The following is a 17667-nucleotide window of genomic DNA, read 5'->3' on the forward strand; positions in this document are numbered from 1 at the left end:
TCTATAACTTCATTCACTCAATTTGCAGGGACTGGAAGCATTGGCCCGGTAGCCGAGGTTTTATAGCAGGCTCTCAATCCCAGTCACGAATCTAGCTCTATATTTTATTTTAGTGCTTACTAGTCAGTTGCCTGGATTTGATTTATTTGATTCTAAGGTGTCAACTCAAGAATCGAGGGCTTGTTACTGCCCACGACAACGCTGTGCACTTGCCAAAAGCTGAGGCAACAAAGCAGCTCTTTGGTTCATTGACAGCGGCCACATTTAATCTGTTTGTGTTTCTGTGAAATGTTAAGTATATCAATGATGTATCTACTCCTGCATGCAGGCTATAGGTAGATTCCACCCATGTGTGTTTGCCCACTATGCTGAGCTAAGCTAACTAAGCTTCAGAATCGTACTTCCACACACACACAGGAAGGGGCAGACTGCAGAGAAGGAGAGACTGTAGTATTTCACAGCGCCATAAAAAGGGAAAAAGGACACTGGGGCATTAAATATGCATAAGTGACAGTCTAAATAATTCAGGGTACATATATATCCCTCAGCTCAATGCTGACAGAAGTTAGTGGGAAGGATATAGAGGCTTGAAGAGCCATGGCCTGCTTGCTCCAGGAGTACTGAAAAATCAAATAGCTCCTGTAGTAAAAGCAGCATACATATAAGAGGGGTCAGCATGCTTCAAACAAAGTGCTTGTCAGATCATTTAACATCATCGAAAACTCCCGCTCCCACGCCTTTATATGTCCGAATAGAGGGGCTGACATTTTTTGTAACTTTAAAAAAACGTCAATCACGTCCGTTTGGCCAGATGTGCAGAGTTGAAAAAGTAAACAAACTACTACGTCTGTCACACGAACAAACATATCTCCATATTTATCCCTACCCCACTCCTGTCTATGAAGGATGCTTTTTGTTGCCCCGCCTTCAAGTGTGTTCATTTTGTGCATCCCTCCTGCCTTAAATAGAGTAAACTGGGAGCAGAGTTAGCATTTTAATCCAGTACTGAATCTGCTTATCAAAGTTAAATCCCTTTGAATCCCTCATTGAGTCCGTTTGGGTTTAAGTTTTCACAGCTATAGGCAACAAAAGTTGGAAAGAACTTTCAAAGAATTGAAACCGAGACTGCCTGTTAGTACAAAAGGTGAGAAAATGATATTGATTGGAGAAGAGGCGGGTAACAGAGAGGGCATACCCAGAAGCATAAACAGAGGGAGTACGCTGGTGGTATGAAGAATGAACTCTGAACAGAGGAGTACATATTTTTCCATTTAATACATTGACCTCTGCTGGGGTGTGTTTTAGCAAGACTTTCAAAACAAGTAAAATAATTGCTCTGAGACAATTTAAGTAGAGAAAAACAGTGTATATCATATACAGTAATGTAAAATACTCATACTTCTTATTGCACATATGTTTGATAATGATGTGATCAGTGCATGTGCAGGTACTGTAGTGGATTTGGTGATTAGTGGAGATTTTCAAATTAGCATTTTATAGTCCGATCAAGGTTCATATTCACTGGCAGACCTCGTAGTGCGCACATTAGCCTGAAACAGAATATCTCATGGTCGCTGTGAAAGTGCTGCAGAGTCAATGCCAGTCTGTATTTATCGAATGAATGAGAAATGAACAACAACTCAATAACTGTATTTTAAAATGGGACGTCTGGGAAATTGGCCGAGGCAACTCTGGGTCTTTTCAATGTCTCTTTCACTCCCTTTTTCCTCTTCCTCCTGTACAGTCCTCTTCCTCGCTATTCCCATCCTTTCCGTCACTCCCTCTCTATTTGTCTCCCTCCCTCTCCGTTTCTATTTCTCTCCAGTGTATTGACACTGCCAGAAATGCAAGGAGAGCAATAAATGAGCTGGGCCTGGCACAGTTAGCACAGAGATGGATTGAGGTCGAGGTTACAAAGCTAACTTCCCGACCTTCTTTCTGCCAGTTAACTAGGAATGAAATGAAACCAAGTGATAGTATGTTCCATCTGTATGCAAATGAAGTAGTGATATGAAAGAAGAGCCTTGTAATCCTCAAGGATAATGATTCTTTTTAGGTTTAAGGTCTTCAGAAATGAGGATAAACAACAGAGATTATGTAATCAAAGTGGGTGGGAAAAATATGGCCGGAAATTATACTGAAATGTGGACATGTGATTCAGTTCTATTCCCTTTCACCAAGAGGGATGGTAAATAGTTTTAATTTCTTTAATGAAAACTATGACAAAATGTTTGAATTTTTTCCATGATTAAGACGAGACAATGACGAGGCAGCAAGGACGTCATTAAACACTAATGGTGACGATATCAAACATGCAATATCGTTGACGAAAAAAGACAAGACTAAAATGTAGTTTAAAAACATAAAACTTTACCAAAATCTCTCTTTATTTTTGTCACATTCCACCTATAAACTTTTTTTTTCTAATCATATTTGCTCCAATCTCCCTTACTGCTGCTTTAAGAAAAGAAACAAAACTGTTCAAACTGAATTGTTAAATGCAACTAACCTTTATGTAACCCAAATAACTAACAATGCCCCAGAAAAGAGATACATACGCATGATAGAAAACCCAAATCATTTTCCTTATGAACATTCTGTAAAATGCTGCACTGTCAAACTACACTCAGGGGTTTGACATTTTGATTGGCATCTCTGAGAGAGCTTGAAGTGCAGCTGTGGGGGGTTCATTTCCAAAGTACACGATACAAATCAGCACGTTAGTGAGCTCAAAAAATATCTCTGTCAGTTGCAGCAAGTACTCTTCCACTATAATAATAAGCCGCCATTGACTCTTTATTTACTGCCTCTCAGATCCTTTGTATTTACCGTGCCACCGTTTAACATTTGGCAAGCATTGTTGCAACCTGATAAGCTTTCCCACTGCTCAACTTGCATCTTGTTTTCATTAGAGCTGCATGTCACAGACTGAGCTCCTCTTTAAAATCCATGTGTTATTAAAAATGTGTCATTGTCTAGGTACATGAGTCGAGTAGAGTAGATTAGTCTAAGAATGTGTGTCCTGGTTTCAAAGTCTCTACATGATGACCACAAAAATCATCAATTATTGTCCACAAAACTGTGATGCATTAGCAACCCTCACAGCATTATTAACAAATTACTTCTCCCCAAAATACCTAATCAATTTCTATTTCTATTTCTAATTAAATATGCATTGCTGATTGTGGTTCAGAGTCAGAGGTTAATGACCAAGATCTTGAGGTTAATGACAAGTAAATACCAATTAGAATGACAACGTTTGTCATCTGAGAGGAGCCGGACTTGTAATGGCAGTTTTGTTGATTTGGGATTGGAGGACTGAGCAAAGGGTTATAGGTCATGAGCCAAAGGTCAAGGGTCACCTGCAGCCGTATCAGGACATTACTAGTTACAAAGCATTTATCACTATTAAGTTGATTGATGGTTTGTGTGTAAATGAGAGCTAATACAAATTCCATATCATAATTGATGGATTCATAATAAAAATGTTAGTGGCTGGTTTGAAGAATGAACTTCCTGAGATAATTACAGGAACCATGCTAACCTGTGATGCCGATTTTGGCAGACCACTTGGAGGTCCCATCCAGAACAGCCTGCTTGGCCGTCTTCAGATGGCTGGTGAAGTCTTCTTTGGAGACGATGAACATCTCCTGGATCACCTCGAACACTTCGGGACTGTTCTTCTCCCTTATCTTCATGCGCTCCTTCATGGCCATGATGATATTCTGGGTCTTGTCCTCCGCCCCGTGCTTGGAGCTCTTCTCAACTGCCCCTGAAACAAGCCAAACGTTAAGAGTGTTTCGGCTCAGCAGTCTGCATATTTAATCTCATGAATTGGTAGAAGAACTGGTGATCAATCCTATTTATCATATTTATGCACCGCCTTTCTACCGGTCTTCTTTTTTAAATAACTATTGTTACCTAACTTTCTATCCTCTTAAATACTGCAAGAGTGTACAATACTGTGTTACACTGTGTGTATGCCGCTACGACTCTGACTGTGTAAGCGTGTGTGGAGGATGGGAAATCACAACTTCACGCGTTAATGTTGGTGTTTGTGTTTATTTATGTGAACGTGTGTCTGTAAGACAAAAGGGGCACGCGTGACGGTTCATTCTCTGTATCTGATCACAGTATCGTGCATGTAGAGTGTGTTCATGAGTGCAGATTGAAATGTGATAAAGATGAAACGCAGTTTGAACTATCAAACATTGTTATGCTGGTATAAATCAGTTATAAAACATTGAGTTTTGTAACGCCAGGGTGTAGCTAATCCACTTAGAGTGTGTGAGGATTGCCTTGAGGATCATCCTGCAGTCACATTGTTCCTATTTGACTACACCGTAACAACAGGGGTGTGCCCTGATTGAAAAAGCTGATTGAGAACTGTATGTAATGTGTGTGAGCAGTGTACATGCCCCATGTTACTTGTAGCAATAAGTGCAAGGGGGATATGTAATATGTATTACACAAATCCCCTTACCAGTATTCACATGTACTCTGGGGCTTACAGTATAGTGCTGGTATTTATAGAAAGGTGGGAGATGAAGTGCAACACTAGCGTTGTGGGCACCTAACAGATTCCCAGACAAACCATGCTTTTAGATTCAACTGATTTCAATAATGATTTAGCAATCGTTCGATTATTAGCCAAAAAAAAAATAGTAAATCATTAAAAGAAGACTGCAAGATTAAATTAACATTAAGAATATAAAAAAATGAGAATGAATGCAGCTTATTTTTAATGCATTTTCCATACAATGCTGTTTAAGACACTAATCATACGTTCTCTCTCACAAACATACACACACCCAAACAGCCCTGTACTCACAAAGGCATATTTGTGTGAACTGTGAACTGTACATCAAAGCTATATGGGATGAATCTACTTCCTTACTTTGTAAACAATCTGCATTGAGCAGGTCCTGGCACTTCTCGTGGCATTTAACGCCACACTCTGAGCAGCGCATGCCCTGACGGGCGATGCCCCACAGTAGCCCCTCGCACTCATGGCAGTAGGTGGGCGCTGTCGCCGTCCACACCTCGAAGTTATGGGGTGTTGTGGATGAAATCGGGTAAATCAAGGCCTGGAGAGTCTTCTTGAAGACGTGAGATTTCTGAGAAGAAATAAAAAGGCATTGACAAATTGTAAGAAATAATAAGGTATGGAGAAAATGATGGACAAGGGAAAAATATGGGGGTGAAAGACAACAGAGGAGGTACGACTGACTCACGGCACCATGAGCTAGTGAAAATAACAGTCTTAACAACTTCAAAAGTTAATAAAAAACAGCTTTATACTTAAATTGCTTTTCAGAATTGTTCAATACATCTTCAGTTCAGTAATAAAAAACTAATAAATAAGTTTGCACCTGCTGAGGGACCACAATAGCCTAATATCATCACATAAAGTTTGTCCAAGAAGTTTGACAGAAACAGCTTCAGTGGGCTTAATTCAAATTGATCTGCAGTCTGAGTAGGATGAAATCTACAATACACAATTATATAAGTTGGCTAAACTGCAGCTATCATTCATCACTACTGCGGCATTTGTCAACTTCTTTTGTTACGAGAAAGTGATCCTACAGATTACATGATTCCAAGAGATAAACATATAGGAGGCTTCGTTGATCCTTTTCTGATTACCTTATCATCAATGGCGAGGTCAGCCGTATACAAATCAATCAGCCTTACATCTCATTAAGCTTAGATTAACAGCATCCTTAGTCCGCAGGCTTTGTTCACAGACTGCTTGCTGACTAAAGCACCTGCAGACCAAATACTAAAGTCTACTGGAGGCCTGTCTAGACTGATTGCTGTGTAACAGAAGCCTCTTCAAATTGAATGCTTTACTGCAGCAGCCCTGCCATCCACAAGGACTGGAAAACGGGGCCGGGACTTGCCAATTCTTGAAGGCAGAATCGATGGATGCTGTAAATAAGGTTTTTAAAAGTGAGCATTATCCAGATTGAGAGAGAGAGAGAGCCGGCGAGAGAGAAAGTGACAGAGGGAGAGAAGAAGATGTATGGCGGTTAAATAAATCTTCAAGAGGTACTTGCTCTCCACTTCTACTGCTGCGCTCCACTCCTCACCCCTTCTCCTCCTTCCCCCTCCCTCTGCTGTCAGCCCCCAGTGTATTGACAATGTGCTTTAACACCTGAACAGCAGCTCTGCACTTTACCACGGAGACCGCTGCACTGCTGCTCACTCGAACACACTCAGACACAAATACACTTGCACAGATGATTAAATGACACCAGATGACAGCACAACAAGGCCATCTAACATTGTAAAGTACGCTGATGCAACAGAGAGGCTGCTGAGTTCCTAGAGGACCTTTAATGAAACACAGAGGGAGATTCCTTTTAATCTGAGAGCGATGAGATGAAGCAGATGTCTGGGATTTATCTACAACTTGCACACAAGCTAGAGCAAGGCCGCACCCCGCTAGCCTGCTCCTCGCCAAATTTAATACTGAACCGTTAAATACTGACACCGCCTGCAGTAGATGAGTGAACGAAACATTCCTATGAGCCTGGGAAATCTCAGAGACCTCTCTATCTCTGTTTTTCTCTGAGTTGACGTGGCTGCTAAATTTCTATCTTTTTTACCAGCCAACTATTTCATTAACAAAGTCCATTTCTGTCTCTTTAAATCTCTCTCCCTCTCTCTGTCTGTCTCCTCACTCTCAGTCCTGACACTGCATGTCACGCTGTGCAGCAGATGTGGGAAGAGCGCTGCTGCTTGTGTGAGTCTCATGTGTTGCACTGGGAGGTGACCCTGGTGATTTTGTGCAAGACACTGTTAGAATTGATTGACAGCTGCAGCCTCTGCCTGAGAGCAACATGACAGAGAAGAACCTAATCTCTCCTCCTCCTTTCAACCCTCCTTTCCAATTTCATCACCTATTGTCCTTGTCAGCCACTTCACTGACACTGCCATCCTCCTCCTCCTCGTCCTGTTCCAGCCTTCTACACCTCCGATCTTTTGCTTTAACTCATCTCATTCCGAACAGGGAATCCTTGTGGGTTTTCGCAAACCACGTGACGTTGGCACAAAATTTAGGGATGGAACGATCCAACTTCTTCAGTTCAGATACCGCTAGCGATATCTGGGCTTTGGGTATCGGCTGATACCGAGTACTGATCCGATCCAAGTCTTTAATCTATAAGCTCTATGCCACTGTGTGGATCATTCTTTTATGTGTAAGGCAACATCAGGCTTGAATTAAACATTGCTTTCTTAACTTTGTAAATCTTAATGTAACAAATTAATACATATATATAAATTTAGTGAATTGTTATTTATTATTAAAATAATAAATAGTACAACAGCAACTTGGTAAAAAATCTTCAAACCTGAACAGGAATTAAAATTTGAGAAATAATGTTTATAGTATATAAACATAGAATTGAATTGAATAGATCGGCTCCGATATCCGATCCAGCTATTTGAGTCAATATCGGCCTGATATCCGATCCAGTATCGGTGCATCCCTAACAAAACTTTGTCATTTGCAAGTATTTTAAACTCAATTTAAAATGTTTTTCTGTCTGGCAAGATTCAAATAACCATCCAGAAGTATCAAGAGGCAAACATTTTAAAATCAATGTAGTGTATTTTGCTGCTAACAACCTGCCTGGTGATGTATCTGACCTGACTTAAAGCAAGGCATCATGTCTTATTTCCAGATACACCTTGACCCATGTCAGATCGCGACTCCCTTCTTCCTTTGTACAACTGAGTCTCTGCCGTCGTCTCAGCAGGTAAACACAGCCCCAGTTTATGTTGACAGTCACTGTTAAAAGGCTCTGGTGCTCAGATCACAGGCAGCTCAGAACATCGAGCGGACACACGAGGCCGTTAGCCGGCCCACACATAATGCTCCTTTCTGCTCTAAAAAGCAGATTCATGGGAAACATGACGCAGAAAGAGAGACTTCTATACGTCAGCAATAATGAGTATGAGTAACATAATTTCATCAAATTAAAATGCATTACATTGACAGAGGGAACAAAAAAATGGAAGAGGTGGGGAAGAGATGAGACAAAAAGAGGACGGGAGATGGAAGCACTCTAAATAGGCTGAAACATCTCTCCCGGGAGTAGGGGGAGGATTGTTCAACATGGCTGCCTGATCAGTGACAAATCAGGGCCAGGGGGTCATGATGACAAGTCACTTCTAGCTCTGATCTTCTCTCATTCTCTTCTCATTTCCCTCGTTTCCTCGCCCTTCCTTTCTCCTCTCTTTCTCCAACTCCTCCGCACTCTTAAACAGCATATGGCTGTTCGCTGAGTACTCTCGCAGTCCTCACAGGAAAGCACTCTCCTGGACTTAATGCAGCAGATAAAACTCTGACATCTGCTCGTCCTACTTAGCAAGACCGCACAATCTGCAGCTCTGCTCGGAACTCAGCTCCCACCGGCCACCGATTATTAGACTCTTCCTTGTTTATTTCGAATCAGAATATTGGACATCTATCCTTTAAATTCAGGTCCTTACTTACCACTGCGGTGCTATCTCCAAATTTTGCCCAAGAATCAGCTCCCTTCCTACACCACCAATTAACACAACGCGTCTATGACGTCATTCCTCCCTCATCTGGGACATGAGTTGTTCATCCCTAAAGCCCCTTTCATAAAACCAATAGCTATTAGTAAGCAATCAAGACCCTGTCACTGTAGGGCAACTGGGCATGTGGACCACGAGGACCAAGTCAAGCGTGTGAAACAGAGACGTGATACGAACATGTCCACAAATCAGTGTGCGCAAATTGACGTCTCAAGTTTGAAAAGATGAAATATTTGTGCATGACGTACAGAACGCATTTGAACCCGGTAATCTTGTAGGCTTAGGCAGCCCCTTGTTGCACATCACTGGATATGAAACTGTTTGCTTGTTTGTCTTGCCGAGGTACTGCTTTCTCCTGCTGTTTGCATCCCATAATGCCGTCTTGCCTCTGGGAGGGAAGAATTGCGATCAATTAATGGAGAGAGAGCTTTTGGAGGTCAACACAAAAGTGTCTCACAGCATCGACAGAGACATTCTGTAGCTCTGTCTTCCTCGATGCACAGTGCTTATTATTAATCGCTGGGCATTGTCTAAAAGAAATGATGGGGGCTATTTCATAATTTCTGAACTCAGCCAAATAATCTGACAGAAGGAGCACAGCGGAAAGAGTGAGCAGCTGGCCACAGACACCAGACAGACAGATGATGACATGCTGTATATACATCTAAAGAAAAAAACACCAGTAACTACTGTCATCCATCTACTTTTCATTTTCGGAGCCCTGTGTTCCTGCAGCAAACAGCACATCTATAAAAGTTTGTCAAGTGTTCCAGCACACTCCTCTCAAAACAACGCCCTAAAAAATAATGAGAGAACACGGGTCCAGCATCCCACGTCCCTGCAGAAGCCTCCGTTACCCAATCAGACTCCACAATAAACACACAATGACGTTCCATGCAGGCATCACAGGCACGTTAGTACTCACCAGATCCTCATTATTCAGGGTGGACCGGTTCACCAGAGCGAACGAGATGCCTGCCTTTCGAGCAGTGAGGGTCTGAGAGAAGAAGAGGAGAAGAGAGATGATGAAAAGAGATAAATCCACTGACCCATTTCACCTATCTGCAGTTTTATAGAGTCTCTCAATGGATTTACACACAGCGGCATGTAGAATAGGGTAGGGGAAAATTATCGATTCAGCATAGTATCGCGATACTTTGCGTGGCAATATTATATTGATACTCGGACGTCAAGTATTGATCTTTGATTATATAATCTATTAACCCCTTAACAATCCGCTGTTCTGTCTTTCAGAGGTTGTAGCGGGCTCAGTCTTAAAGTTAGAGTAGATACTGGTATAAAACTAGAAAACCATGTCATGTTAGCTTGTCAGGAAGAATGCCACATAATGCTCCAAAGTTACGCTAAATTTAGGCAAAGAAAAACTGGCTATTTTAAAAAGGGTCCCTTTACCTCTAAACTCAAGATCTGTGAATGAAAACTCTGAGATTAACAGAGTAAAAACCACATCTTATTAGATAAAACAGATGTTGGTAATAAATCCCAATATATCTTATCGCAATATTCAGCATATTGCAAAATGTTTAAAATCGCGATAAGGTCATATCGTGACTCAAGTATTGTGATAATATCGTGATTCCCACGCCTAATGTAGAACATACATCTATGTAAGGGCAGCCAGCCGGTCATTGTTGTGAAATAAACCTCGTCAGGGTGATGACGCACCCCGACGCGAAGGTGAGGGGTGTTACATCGCCCCAAAGGGGTTTATTTCACAACAATGACCCGCTAGCTGTACATTATCCCGCTTATTACACAGCTACCTACTTAAGAAATCAATAATTTGACACAAAAACGGTCCGCCAGAGTCTGACATCAGAACTGTTCCCATAGCAACGGTCTGTTATACATAGCAACAGGTCTGCTATAAAGAAATAAGACCGTAGAGTGATTGACCAATCAGAATCGAGTATTCAACAAAGCTGTGTAATAAATAGAGATAAACAGCTTGTGAATGGGTGGTAATATTTTTGTGAAAGGAAGAAAAGCCCTGAACAGAAATGGGTTACAATAGTAAATCAGTAGATCAAAACAAAAACAAGACTTATTTAAATGTCTGTAATGGATGTGTCTACAAACAAAGCATTCATCTGTTGCTCTTAGAAAGTGCAGAGAGAGTGTGACCTTACCAAAGCCTGTGATTTCCAGGAGGTCATGAATAGAGAATGAAAGAAATAGAGAAATTGAATTAGACAAGGAGTGGGAGGGTGAATGCTGAATGCACATACAGCAGAAGAATTGTTACTTATTATCCAAACTGAGTGCACAGGTGTCTCAACTGCCATGCAGGACTGCTGGTTTAGGGCACAGAGCTCTAGAAAGATTCAACTATTCATCAAGAGAGATTATACAGCCGTTGCATGATTATTTATCCACTCATGCACTGGAAGTTACTTAACTGCAGTCATGCTTGGCATTTAAATTCAGTTCTCTGTTGGATGAAGCTTTGATCATATTTTCTGCTGTCTGCTCTGCACATTAGTTTGACACAAACAGAGAAACACAAGACGCACACACACACTCACGTATGGGTGAAGCCAGCTGTACTGCACAACAACACAGACTCTCACACACACATTTAAAACACACACATATCTGCTCAGACATTCACACTTACTCAAACATTAAACAGTACACGCCCACACAAACATACACATATACACATATGTAAATTAGCTTTTATTTTAATATCCACTGAGTTTTGAGTGACCAGAGATTACACTTATCCCATACTGGAGAAAGTTACGTAACAGAGGAATGCAGACATGGACAGCTGACAATATTGGATCAGTCTTTACCACGACCCTCTTGTCTGTACAGCCCAGCTATGGTAAAGATCCATGGAAGCCATGGAGAATGTAGGAGGAAACGTGACCTCTACATGAACTGTGAGTGTTGATGTAAGTTTATCAACATGCACCAGCACTGCTGAGGTTGCTACGGGCAATACAATATGACCCTGTGTCCAGATGTTATCCATTCAGCTACATAATAGCGTTCAATGCTTTTGTGAATCGATTTTCAAGGCTCTTTTTTTTGTTTATGATTTTGCATCCCGCCATGATGTTGGGGGAACCCTGCTGTCCGTTCCAATCAAACGCTGTTGCTGCCCGGAAGCAATCGCACAGCAAATGGGGGACATTGACAAAGGAGAGGCAATGAAAGGGGACCAATTAGTTTGCTGACTACTGACTTCATCCCACGTGTAAAAGGCTTGCTCAGTGTCACTTTTACATGATTTAAAAGCCTCACACAGTTAAATCAGAAGTCAATGAAGTCTCTCGATATATTTTTGGGTTGAGTTGTCAACATTTCAAGTTGTATGCAATTTTTTCGACACCTGCCGAGCAACAACAAAAAAAAAAAAAAAAAAAGAAAAGGAGAAAAATGGCCAAGGCATCGGCGAGGTTGAAATCTGACAACTCACTGAAAAATATCACCCATAGCTGTTATGGGTCTATGTAGGAATGGCATATATACACGCAAAATCCAAAAAAGAAAATTAAAAATTAAAAACGACAACCCATACTTACCAAGACATTGTTGGTTAATAATTTCATGAGAGATATGGACAAATACAGCATCAACTCATGTTGTTCACTGTGATATAAACATTCATCAGCATCTATGTGTACGACATCAAGCTGCATAATCATATTATTTCACAAGAAACTCTAAATCTTTAAAGAGTAGTATGTTTTAGGGGTGTAACGATTCATCTACTACATCGCTGTATCGATCTATATTCCTGCGATCCAACTACATCGATAGGTACTCGGCAAGTTGTCCTTCACGGGGGACGTAGCAAGGTAAATAATCTATTGTATCCTAAGTATTTGCACATTGTATTTAAGCACGACAAACGTTACATGGATGTATTTTTAGCACTTTTAATAGTAGAGGAATGTTAAACGTCACTCCGGTTCACTCTCCCTGTGTATGACATCATCAACATGAGCCAGCAGCGTCTATCTCAAAAACACGACAACAAAACGAAGCATGGCTGATGGCGGGGAAAAGCCAGACGAGTGAGAGATTTTCAAGCCGCGTTTGAGGTCCAGCGTGTGGAAAGATTTTGGCTTTTGCAAAAAGGGACACGTCCGTGATAAATCGCTGGCTGTTTGCAGAATATGCAAAAGGCAGATAAAATACAACGGCAACACGACCAATCCTTCACGCACCTACTGAGACGCCAATATTATTGATTTTCCGCTTATTATGAAAATGAGAACAGAAGCAGGTGGTTCAACCTGAAGAGAAGTTGGTTGCATTTTAATTTTTGGTAAATATAATTGCTCTACCGTTTGCCTGCTACAGAAGCAGCAGGTTAAACCACTGTTCATTTAACTTGAATAGAAGTTGGTTTATTTTATGTTTTGTTAAATATTGCACTGCCTTGTATCTTGAGGACTGAAGCAGCGGGTCCTGAAGTTGCACTTCAAATAAAAGGTGTATGTATTTGCCATTAATTATTGTGTCAACGCATTTATATCCATAATTAATTTATTCTTGATTCCCTTACAAGAAAACCTTTGAGGAATCCTGACCTGTACTGTATCGAATCGCTCTAGATGAGCCAAATATCGTCATTGAATGGTATCGGAACCATGGAAAGTGATACGTATCGTATCGTTGTAAAAACTTATCGTTACACCCCTAATATGTTTAAGTATTATACAGGCTGTTTTTAAATCAACTTAATTTAAGAGTTCTGATCATATTTTTTTCCATCCTTTTGACTAAAATACATGAAGATGAGAGACAAACATACACGAGACAGACGCACAGTGTGCAGCACATAATGGACAAACAGTTATAAACAGACATGAAAACTATTGGCCTCACGACAGCGTGTTGTCTCAGAAAATCTAACCATGTGGCGCAGTGCTAAAGTGGACTGCAATGCAACAGGCCTCTCTGTGGGATATGTTATGACACATTATGTTGCCATAAAAACAAATGGGCGAGCATCACTGTGATGCAATGTCTTAAACACCCTCTCTAGGCTGATTAATCAAGCCATGGAGTTATGGCTAAGGTTACATTAACATTCCCACAAAGCAGTGCTCTGCTCTAAATTGCGGGAGTTTTTAAGTGGTTGCTTTTATCACCAATCAACTCCTTATTGGCGTGTTTTTATCACAATTAAACAATTTTAAAAGCTAGTTAATTTTACATAGCAGGTCCACATATGCAAGGAAAGTATTTTCAATCATTTCAACCGTGTGCAGTCGCGTGCGTGTGTAACAAGCTTGTAATTAAAATGACAAATCCGTATTGAGTTACGTTTTAATAACCGTTGTTGCTGCAGAGACTTCAGCTAAAGGAATACCAAAGCTATTATTAGTCCTAGGATATTATATAATAAGAAACAAACAACGTCACTCTAAAGCACAATAACATTTTATCATGTTGCCAGTAAAGTTATTATTGTCTTCAGCAGGGGTCCATACTCACACCGAGCAGGATTCCAACAGTGTGGTTGTATAATGTGGGGTCACTCAGATAGATTTGACATAAATCACACATAACCTTGTTGAGGCAGATGACTCACCAGGTCTCGGACAAGAGGCACTGTCCTCTTGCGGCGTAAATCTGGCATGCTGTCAATACCGTAAAGAATACTGCCAGCCCTGGAGAAGCAGACAGATTTAAAGTGTATTAATATCATAATAATGCCATGCTGGAGGAGACATTACAACAGTGAAAGGGGGGGACCTTGATTTACACAGCCGACACACACCATGGATCATGCCTCCTACCTAACCTGTCTCACCCCTTCTTCTTCACCTAGCATGGTGCCGACCGCCGACACTGGAGCTTCTTGTAATCCCTCTCACCCACTGCTGTTCCCGTAGACTCCCTCTCTCTCATGTTATGTAAATGTTTATTAGGGGTGGGGAAAAAAATTGAGTCACCTATTTATTGCGATTTGTTTTTTTTTACGATTTTGAAATCAAATTTTAAAGCCAGAATCGATATAAGTGCTTCATTTGAGTCTATGCGGAAGTAGCAGGAAGCTACTGCTTTTATTGTTGTTGTCGGAGTAACGAGACGTCATATCCATTTCAACAACCGAAACACAGCCACAGTGGGCAGAAATCATGGATGTATTATTAGAACGAGAAAGTAGGAAACGGAGGAGGGTCCAATTTGGATACGACCTGCACCCTCACATATTTAATCCAAAGTTGTGAACACCTCTACAAACAGTAAAATATGGAAACACTTTGGGTTTCACACATTGCCAGGAAAAACAGAGCTAGACATCATGGCTAAAGCTGCATGCTGACTCTGTCATGGACGGGAAATGTTATCGTTTTGTGGTAACGTGCGGTCTAGCCAGCCACCACTCTCATCTCCGTGGTCAAATCAGCCGCCGCTACAACTGTAGAGCACCGATATACTGACATTTACATTCAAACGGCCCCAATGAAGTTGACCATGGATGTATAAAGAGAACAGAGCTGACAGTGAGAGCTAATGACGGACTTGGCAAAGTTAGTGGAAGTATACACATGTGACTACGTCGGGTTTTCAAAATAAGGTGTTAAAGGGAACTATATCTACAAAATACATATATGGAAATAAGATTTAATAGGATTATATTCACCAGAGGTATAAAATAGTTACATGTCCCTTATGAATTAAAAAGAAAATACCACTAATTTGTGAGGGAAATGTCTTTATTCTTTGATTTTTAGGTTGCTGGAAAAAATTTAATAAATAATGCCTGACAATGACTGATATATATGACTGCAGGACATCTCTGACTACATACATGCTGAATATCAAACATTTTTACTGTATCAATTTAGATATTTCCCTTAGTAAAAGTCCTTAGAAGTGTATGATTCAACTTTTTTCCATGATCTAGTGTTAAAAAAGTTGTCAAAAAATGCAATAAAGTAAAATCGAATTCCAATACTTCAAAATCACATTACATATCGAATAGGCACCCAAGTATCGTCACAGTATCGAATCGTGAGATATGCGTATCGGCCCAGCCCTCATGTTTATAGCTGCAGTGATGCCGTGATTACACCCATTATACACCTTTATATTACATTTTATGAATACTGAAGATGAAATTATTTGAACGGTCTCTGCGCCTCAAAAATGGATACTTTAAGATGAGTTTTTCTCCCTCTTCTGCTCCTGTTGATGAGCTCTTCAGCTCCAGTTCACTTTCTCCCTCCATCCTCCAACTCTCTTGTGCACACTCCGCGGCTCCCTCACTGCTTTCCCACCAGTCTTGCTCCTTTCCCGTGAGGCTCTCAGTGGCATCACCTCAGCTGTCACTCAAAGTCTCTCTAATGACCTCAACATGACATCGAGGCCCCAATGCCTCCACAAAGATAAAGCTCCTCAAGCTTTTCTGTCAGCCCTCTCAGCGACATCAGTGGTATGACCCTAAAGATACACAATGTGACGAGCTCGCCTCACCCTAGGGCCCCTGGATCTCGCTGCCTCTTTACTGTACGCACAATGCATGCTGCAGCTAGCTGTATAGCCATAGCATGAGCTGGGGTAATTGATGAGTATTATCTATTTTCCCTTATGACATCATATGACAATAGTTCATCTATCTTTCACATAGACTTTCTAAATGAATCGTTTATACACATTTCTGAATGAGACATCAATCAGGCATGTGAAACCAAGAGGATAAGTTCCTTTACAGGTGTTGTGATGGTATCAAGTAGGGCTGGGACGATACACCTATCTCCCGATTCGATACTATCACAATACTTGGGTGCCGATTCTATATGTATTGCGATTCTACAAGTATTGTGATTCTATATTACGATTTCTTGCGATTTTTGTTAACTTTTTTAACACAAGATCCTGGGAAAAAGTTGAATCGTACATTTCTAGGGACTTTTACTTTGCAAAATATCTAAATTGATATAGTAAAAATGTTTGATTATCAGCATGTTTGTAGTCCGAGATGTCCTAAAGTCATATATGTCATTGTCAGGCATTATTTATTGATTTTTTTCCAGCTACCAATAATCAAAGAATATACATTTCCATCACAAATTAGTGGTATTTACGTATTCATTTATAAGGGACATGTAATGTTTTATACTTTTGAATATACAGTTCCCTTTGTTAACACCCTATTTTGAAAACCGGACGTAGTCACACGTGTATACTTCTGCTAACTTTGCCAAGTCTGTCACTCTTTATACATCCATGGTCAGCTCCATCAGGGCCGTTTGAATGTATTTAACATAAATGTCAGTATATGGGACATATGCATATACATCAATCAGGCATGTGAAGCCAAGAAGATAAGTTCCTTTATAGATGGTGTAAGGGCATTAGGCATCTCATATATTCATCTTCTCTCTGCATGCCAGAGAATCAGCGTGTCTGCAACATTTCTGCTATGTGCCTCAGCATGGGGGTACAAAACAGCACAGCAGCTAAGATGTATGTAATTGTGAACTGATCGGATCAGGAAGCGAGCCACTACTCACCCTCCAGACTGCAAGCCGAGCAATTTGGGGTCCAAAAGACTGCGAGGCTGCAGAGAGAAGAAACACACACAATTTAAAACAAGAAATACAAGGTAAGTGCACACAACTAAACACAAAAGGAAACAGCAGCGAAATGAAAACAAAAAAATATACAGTATGACAAAATGTACTTGGGGAAAAGACAGTAAATTTTGGAGGTCAATTCAGGATAAGCCAAATGATAGGAGAGGAGGAGCACAGCACAGGGAGAAGGGAGGGAAGCACCGCAGGCAAAAGACCAAATTGTTCCACATCAATGTAATTTGTGGGCTCAAGACTGAGAGTTTTGCCGCTCTCGGTGCTTCAGGCCAAATTTGCCTATTGTGTAACGCTCCCCCTTCACTGACCACAATGTCCAGTTTGAAAAAACAAATCATTTTCTGAAAAGGAATAAAAGGATAACCAGCACAAAGTGACGACAAGATGGCTCAAAGGCACATGCTGCATTCTCTTTCATACCTACAGATATCACTTCAATTTATCTACAGACTAACAAACACACTCTCACAGATACACTCAGGTAGATGTGTTTTTTTTTTTTTTCAAATCC

The 17667-nt window shown here is 40.7% G+C and overlaps 2 protein-coding genes across 3 annotated transcripts in view; both read right to left on the bottom strand.

The window, feature by feature from the left end:
• The window catches only part of insyn1 (inhibitory synaptic factor 1), a 625574-nt gene that overhangs the window by 431440 nt on the left and 176467 nt on the right, over window positions 1–17667 (bottom strand). The window lies entirely within an intron of this gene.
• Window positions 1–17667, bottom strand: part of unc13c (unc-13 homolog C (C. elegans)) — a 133400-nt gene that overhangs the window by 91314 nt on the left and 24419 nt on the right. Inside the window, exons 3-8 of one of the 2 annotated variants that reach the window (XM_074611033.1) lie at window positions 17079–17125; window positions 14147–14225; window positions 10722–10727; window positions 9497–9568; window positions 4898–5117; window positions 3545–3772 (exon numbers count right to left, since the gene is read on the bottom strand). In XM_074611033.1, the coding sequence (XP_074467134.1) occupies window positions 3545–3772; window positions 4898–5117; window positions 9497–9568; window positions 10722–10727; window positions 14147–14225; window positions 17079–17125 (652 nt within the window). The remainder of the gene's footprint in view (window positions 1–3544; window positions 3773–4897; window positions 5118–9496; window positions 9569–10721; window positions 10728–14146; window positions 14226–17078; window positions 17126–17667) is intronic. The other variant, XM_074611026.1, reaches the window with a different exon arrangement.

This window comes from Sebastes fasciatus, chromosome 2, assembly GCF_043250625.1.
Source record: "Sebastes fasciatus isolate fSebFas1 chromosome 2, fSebFas1.pri, whole genome shotgun sequence".
NCBI classification, from domain to species: Eukaryota; Metazoa; Chordata; class Actinopteri; order Perciformes; family Sebastidae; genus Sebastes; species Sebastes fasciatus.